This window comes from Drosophila sulfurigaster, chromosome 3 (assembly GCF_023558435.1).
Source record: "Drosophila sulfurigaster albostrigata strain 15112-1811.04 chromosome 3, ASM2355843v2, whole genome shotgun sequence".
Taxonomy (NCBI): Eukaryota; Metazoa; Arthropoda; class Insecta; order Diptera; family Drosophilidae; genus Drosophila; species Drosophila sulfurigaster.
Genome location: NC_084883.1, coordinates 5,864,371 through 5,872,003, shown reverse-complemented (window position 1 = coordinate 5,872,003; position 7,633 = coordinate 5,864,371). Strand labels below are relative to the sequence as shown.

The 7,633-nt window shown below is 47.2% G+C and overlaps 1 protein-coding gene across 1 annotated transcript; it reads right to left on the bottom strand.

Annotated features, from left to right (window-relative positions):
• Positions 1-1,885: 1,885 nt before the first annotated feature.
• Positions 1,886-7,327, bottom strand: LOC133841483 (toll-like receptor 7). The gene has a single exon (XM_062274006.1). The coding sequence runs from the start codon at positions 6,910-6,912 to the stop codon at positions 2,686-2,688; it is 4,227 nt and encodes a 1,408-aa protein (XP_062129990.1). The 5' UTR covers positions 6,913-7,327; the 3' UTR covers positions 1,886-2,685.
• Positions 7,328-7,633: the final 306 nt, after the last annotated feature.

Genomic DNA, 7,633 nt, shown 5'->3' with positions numbered 1-7,633 from the left:
TATATATTTTATTTTTGTTTATTGGAATGTATTATAATTATTTCTAAAATACATATTTAGTATATAATTATTTTCGTTTAGTTTTTCACATTCAAATGTGCTTTTAAATATATAAATCTATATTTATTTAATTAGGATTGGCTTTTGGTTAAAGCAGTAAACTTTTAAAGAAATTTTGTGTTCTTAAGAAAACTTTAGAAGCGGCAAAATTATGTATTATAAGGTGCCCATATTATAGACTCTATATTCTAATAACAAGTCCGCAAGAAGTTTGCTCGCATTATTTTGATTCTCGTTAATGACTGAAGGTCAAGATATGCTGAGGTCTAGCTGAGTAACCAGATATGGAACCAAAGCAAGAGCCATTGACCTGATGTAACGCCCGTTTAGACACAACCACATATATGTAGTTGGCTTTGTCGCTGTTGAATTTGCAGCTGCTTTTCATTTGCTATTAAATTCGCTACTTACTATGTTTTTGTTGATTGTTTCTTTTATTTGTTGTTGCTGCTGTTTCTGCTGTTGTAGTTTTTTTCCCCGGCTATTTATTGATTTTCAATTAGTTTGTTTCCCGAGTTTGGCTTTGGCTTTAGGTTCGCTTCTCTTTCAGTTTCTGTTTCTGTTTCTGGTTCTAAGTTGTACTCGTTTCTGGCTTTTGCAGTGCCAATTTCGATTCGTTTGCTGTTTGTCTTTTTCTCTCGCATTTTCCCCAACAAATTGACATACTTAATTTGCCATCGATGCCACAATGTGACTGTGTGTGTGTGTTCCCTATCCATTTGCGACGAACGCGAGTGAATTACCAGCGAAGAAGAAGTTTTTTGTACTCATAAAATATGCAATTTGCTGTTTGTTTTGCCAAAGCGCATCCAACGATTGCCGCTCGACTTTGGCAAGACTTTGCCATCGGCCAAAAAGCGTTGCCAAAAAAGTGTCAGGGTTAGACCAGAAATAGACACATGCCAATATGTTGGAGCCATAAACAAGCCAAAAGTCAAAAGATATCGTCGAGGGTTCTCGACTCAAAGTGGTCAATATTAAAAGTCGCTTTAAAGTTTTAAATTCCACTTGACACAAGAGTCACTAAAAAGTGTTGTTAAGGAACGATATTCTCCTATATATTTATCAGTATGTGAAAATTTTAAATATATAATATTTCTCTGAGCTGTTTATAATTACAATTATTTCGCGTGTGGCTGTTGCCCAAAAATCCAGCTAATTACATTCGAAAAGTTACGCAACATTGGAACAATTGGCGGCGCTGCTGGTAATTAATTTATAAAATTATTCATGCGGCTAAATAATGGATTTAGTTTTTAGTTTGCATTCCCCCATCTACTGTCATATATACCATATATATATACTATATAGTATATTTGGTACTTTTCGCATGGTCAGTTGCGTTGATGCAGTTAGCAGAAGCTTTTTGAGTTTTGCGGTTTGTTGGGGCATAAAAATAAAATTCATGTGCCAGCAAATTGCGAATTAAATAAACGCACACAATTTTCCCATTTTCATTTTTGGCAAAAATATTAATTTACATGTGAATTGTGCAGATGCATTTGTTTGAGTGCATTTGCCATTAATTTATTTATAAATAATTATTTACATGCAATTAACTTTGTGCATAGTTTTCATTTCGTTATTTAGTTAGTTCCATATTTAGGTTTTAGTTAAATGTTGAGGTTTATACGCGACAAACAAAACTGACAAAGCGTTGAGTGCAGCTGTTTGTTTAGCTTGTTAAAAATAATTGCATTTTTGAGGCACGTTCATAAATTAATAATTTAATTGTATCTGAAAATCGTTCCTGAAAACTTCGCTCGCATAAACGCAGAAAATTGAGAACACAATGGTTGATTTGTTTTTTGAAATGTTTTCGTTTATATTTTATAATGTTTTTTTTTGTGTTTTTTTGTTTTTATTTTTGTCGTATATAGTTTTTGTTGTGTGTGTGTTTGTAATTGTAGTAATTAATTTAATAATACATTTCTTTAAGTTAATTTAATTAATTTAGTTTATCGTAGTTTTACATAAATACATTAAGTGTGCTAAATAATTTGTCAATTTCTATATATTCGGATCCCTCTATATACACATATATATTAATTATTTAGTTATTAGCTTGATGAATGAATGTACGAATGTTTTCTCCATCCTATTTAGTTTGCTATGGTGTTGAATTCGTTTTAAATTTAAATTTAGGTGTATCTTTTGCCTGGCTAGAAACTAATAGCTACAATTACAGTTAGGGGAAGGGGTGTGACCTTCATTTATATATATATATATATATATTGTATATATTTAATATTTTTTTTAATTAATATATCACATTGAATTTGAAAGTGTTTTTTGCAACATTTCTAGTAATTGTTATATGGTAATAGTAATAATAATAATAATAATAATGATTTAATAATAAGCCTATAAATATGTATGTAAGTGTGTGTGTGTAAATGCGTGTGTGTCTGTGTACACAACAAACGACACTTGAACACCGAAGGCGCATGTGAAAAGAAATGCCTACGAAAAAGTCTTTTTCTGTTGTTGTCTCACACACACACACACATAGTTTGTCTGCGTGTGTGTGTGTGCTTGTGTTGTGAGCAGCTTCAAGATGGCCGCCCTTGCGCAGGAACCGTTGAGCGAGTAAGTGAGAGGGGGAGAGCGAGACAGCGAGATAGCTTACACCAGGAAAGCTTGTCCACTGTTCTTATTGGTGCTGCCAACTTCGCCGCCAGCAGCTGCCTGTTGCTGCTGCTGCTGTTGTTGTTGTTGCTGCTGCTGCTGTTGTTGTTGTGCTGCAGCTGCGGAAGTGGAAGCCTGAGCTGTTGACTGTGTGCTAGTGCTGGCCTGGCTGAGTCCGCTGCCACTGCGCAAATGCACAGGCGCTGTGGATGTTGCAGGCGCTGAGGCAGCCGCTGCTGGGGCACGGAACTGTGGCTGCAACAGACGCTGCTGCTGCTGCTGGCGTGCCAACTGCTGCAGCTGATGAGCCTGCATCTGCTGCGAATGCGGATGCCCATGATGCAACATTCCACTGGGCATCATGGACAACGCCTCGTGCTGATCATAGGCGCTATACTCCGACTCGATGCTGTGATAGATGTGCTCCGAGGGCGGACGCATGGCCATCGACTCGACAACGGGTCGCATGGGGCGTGGCGAGGGTGTCGCAGTGGTTGCCGACGAGTAGTTGGCCTCCATGTCCTCGGTGCAGTAGTAGGCAGGAGGTGGCGGGGCCTGGCGGAAGATCAGACCGGGCGAGACGGGCTGCTTGAAGCGTTCGTGGTGATCCAGGGTGTAGTTGTTGCCTCGGGGAGAGAGCTCAATGGGGATGGCATAGCGCAGCTTCTCCCAGAAGTAGCGATCGCAGGTGAGCAGGCGGTTCGATGGCACCGACTTCAGGTAGGGCGCCAACTCGGCAACATCTTCGGCCTCGCTGGACACGCTCGTCTCCTCGATGATGACCAGTTTCTGGGCGAGACCGCGCAGCGCCTCGTGGAATGCATTGCGGAACTCGACGCGCTGCCACTCGGTGGCCAGCAGATGACGTGTGAGCACTAGGATAATCTTCCTGGAAGCGCGAGCTCCCTCGACCAGCTGCAGATGACTCGCCTGAGGGGGCAGATCACGCTGCTGGATGCAGAGACGGAAGGGTGGACGACCGTGCTCCAGCTCGGCGGCAATGTTACGGCACACAAACTCGTAATCCTTCTCCGAGTGCAGGATGATGGCGTCGTACAGCTTGCCGGCATCCTCGAAGCGAGGTTCACACACCCGAACACCGTAGTGGGCGAAGAGCCACATACGCACGCTCTCGCGGAAGACAAAGACGATGATGAGCACCACGACGAGGAAGATGAGCACGAGCACAGCGGCGAGCAGGGGCAAGCGATAGCCATTGGTCAGATCCTGAGCGGAGCTAATGTTGCTGGCACTCGCATCGAGCAGCTCCGAGCAATCGCTGCTGGGAAGCTTCTCCTGTCCCAAGCCGAGGAGCTCGAGTTCCCGCTTGATGCCTGCATCCACGCAATAGATGTCTGCCACATCGCGCACCACCAGAGCGTTGTCTGCCACAAACTGGACGAGTTCGCGCAGCTGCTGGCAACGACAGCTCCACGCATTGCGACCGAGAGTGAGTCCCTGGAGATTGTTGCGGTACTGCAGATTCGAGAGCTGTTGCAGTGGCAACACGCTCAACCGATTGTTGTCCAGTCGCAGAAGTTGCAGCGACACCAGCGGCTCGAATGTGGCATTGCCAATTAGCGTCAGCTGATTGCCCTGCAGATGCAACTCACGCAGCAGCGTCAAAGAACGGAATGTATCCGCATCCAGGGTGGTGAGCTTGTTGAGTTCCAGGTGCAGGACGCGCAGATTGGGCAACTGGGCGAGGCTGCCCGGCTCGAGTTGTTGCACGTTCGAGTCGTTGAGATAGAGCGTGTGCAGATTGCGTTGTCCGCTCAGATGCGAAGCCTGCAGCAGTGGCAAGTTGTTGCCATCCAAGAACAAGACGTTGATATCCTGTGGCAGACGTGGTGGCAGGTTGATCAGATCCATTTTGCCGCAGTCGACAATGTTGCTCGACCAGTTGGCGTCGTGGAAGCAGCTGCAGTTGTTGGGGCAAATCATCTCGCAGTCGCAGCTCTCGTACTCGCAGCAGTGGCATGTGGCAGGGCAATGCGAATCGTATTTGCACACAAAGTCAGCGGCTGTGAGATGCGACAGTTGACGCACTGGCGCCTGGCGACTGTGTGGCATGAGGCACTCAATGTTGCCCAGATCGACGACTCGCGGATGCTGCTGTGTGGTCAGGTTGTTGATGCGTTGCAGCCACTCCATCGAACAGTCGCACTCGAAGGGATTTCCACCGAGGTAGAATTCGGGCAGGGGTTTGTCCTGTGCCACAGGTGCCACACGCAGCGCATTCAGGTTGAGCTTGGACAGCACGTTGGCATAGAGATCGACACGAGCCAACCGCGTCTTGTCCACAAAACTGTTTGGCTGAATCTGGCTGATGATGTTGTTGTTGATGAACAACAACTCAATCGAGTTGGGAACCGAGTTCGGGGAGATTTCCGTGATGCGATTGTGACTGGCGTCTAAGGTGCTGACTCGGAGTTCCTCCTGCAGTTTGTAGTAGTTGCCCAGGGCTTCAATGTAGTTGCCGTGGATGTCCAGCCACTTGAGGTTGGACGGGATGAAGGCGTAATCGAACCACACCAAATGATTCTCGGACAGATTCAACCAAAGCAGCGAAGCGAGTGTGGCAAAGATTCCATTGATGTCGGTGAGGAAGTTCTTATCCAAACGAATAGCTTCGATTTCAGTGTTGCGATCGAAGGCGCCACGCTCGATGCTCTGAATGCGATTCTTGGCCAGATTCAAGACACTCAAACGGGGCAGCTGCTGGAACATGCCCACGGTGATGTTGCCAATGCGGTTGTCGATCAATCGCAGACCCGTCAGCTGATTCAGATTGTTGAAGGTGCCGTTCTTAAAGTCCGAGATCTGATTCTCTCCCAAATCGAGTGTCTTCAGCATGCTCAAGTCCTGCACAGCGTCGGGCACCTCGAGCAGCTGATTGGAGCTCAGATCCAACTCCTTGAGGTCGGAACAATTGCGGAAGGCCTGAGACTCGACGATGCTGATCAGATTGTTGTTCAGCGTCAGTTTGGTGAGCACAAACAAACCGTTGAAGATGCGATTGTCCAAAGTGTGCAGACGGTTCTCGGCCAGGTTTAAGGTGTGCAAATTGTAGAGGGGCAGGAAGGCGCCCTCCTCGATGTGGCCAATGGAATTGTTGCGCATGTCGAGAATCTGCAGGAAGTACAACTCCTTAAAGGTCTTGGCACCAATGCGAGTCAGCGCGTTATTTGAAAGATTCAAGACAATCAGGCGAATCAGGCCAGCGAAGGTGTTGTTATCCACATGATGGCTGGTCAGCTGATTGGCAGAGAGATCGAGCACGAGCAGCTGATCGAGACGATGGAGCAGACCCTTAGGCAGATCGTAGAGATCGTTGTGGTGCAGATGCAACTCGCGCAACTCCTTGTTGCCGGCAAACGAGTCCGCGGGCAACGACTCCAGATGATTGTGCGACAAGTTGAGCACACGCAGCGAACTGAGACCAGCCAGAGAATTGGCCGAGATCGTGCTAATATTGTTGTGTTGCAAGCTCAGAGTCTGCAGGCGACGCAGCCGGGAGGCGCCCCACGCATCGGGCAGCGAACGCAGCTCGTTGTGCGACAAATCGAGCAGTTGCAACTCGGAGCCGCCACTCACAGCGCCATTGGGCGAGCCGAGGCACAGTTTCTCGGAGAAACCCAAATACTCCGCGGCGCGAATGCGATTCTGGGTGAGATTGAGCAGCTGCAGGCCGGGCATGTTGCACCACACGCCCTCGGGCAGTTGCCGCAAATTGTTGTCGGCCAAATGCAGTTCACTCAGATCGCGCAGACCGTGGAACGATTGAGCGTGCAGCTCGAGCGTCTTGCCGGGTCCCCAGAGCGCATTGTGCGTCTCCAGCTGCAGCTTCTTGAGCGACATGAGGCCCTCGAAGGCATTTGGGGGCACACGTTGCAACTTGCAGGCATCCACACGCAGCTCGGCGAGCTTCTGCAGCTTCTTGAACAGACCGTTGCTCAGTTCGCTGGCGTGCAGCAAATCGGCGCTGCACTGCAGCTCGAAGCGATTCGCTGTCTCCGCCACTTGGAGATCGAGCGCGGCGCCCATGTCTAAGGCTCGCACATTGCACTTGATGTCCATTGTGGTGCGCACAAATTCCCAGGCGCACTGCTGCGCATGCGTCGCTGTCGCCGTCGCTGCCAGCAGTAGCAGCAGCAGCAACAGGCGTGCTTTTGTAACTGTAGTTGTTGTTGTTGTTGTTGTTGTTCTTGTTGTCGTCGACATGTTTCGTTTTGTTTCGTCAAGTCGCGAAAGTGGAACTTTTGCTTGGACTTTTTTGCTAGCGTTTACACTGCTATGTGGAGGACTTTTTTGAAGAGAGGGGGAATTTTTGTTTTGTTCAAACGTATTTCACTTTCTGGTTTTCATATTTGATCGCTTTTTTGCTTTTGCTTTGTCGCGTTAACCGTAATCCTTAAAGTTGTAGTTGTGTTGTAATTGTTGCGTGTATTTTGTTGCGTGCACTCAGCGATTTAAATGGTCAAGCACTTGGTAACAATTCTCTTTGCTTTTTGCTTATAATATTTTTCGTTGGCACTTTAAAATCGTTTGCGTTGCGATTTGCGTTTCTTGTTTTTGCCGGAGCTCGTTTTCTTAAAACATGTTAACCGCCTCGCGTTTCAACTCAAACTGATTGCTGAAGTTGCACGCAGGCGACTCCGTTGGCTCGTTGAAAATGTTTTTACGACCGACGACGGCAGCACAGCAACGACGCCGCACACCGACACGCTCATAGACACAGACACCGACACCGACACAAACAGCGACACAGACACAGGCACAGGCATCGACACGGCTAGCAGACAGACAATATGCTTGTGTGTGTGTGCGTGTCAGTTCGTGCTCGCTATTGCACTCACACAGCACTCACATGCACATGCATTCGCTCTCTCACATACTCGCGCTCTTTGCGCTCCCACACACAGGCAGCGACGCCACTGCACTG

What these genes read in the sequence shown, in the direction of transcription:
- LOC133841483 (XM_062274006.1), bottom strand. Translation starts at nt 6,912, where the DNA reads ATGTCGACGACAACAAGAACAACAACAACAACAACAACAACTACAGTT.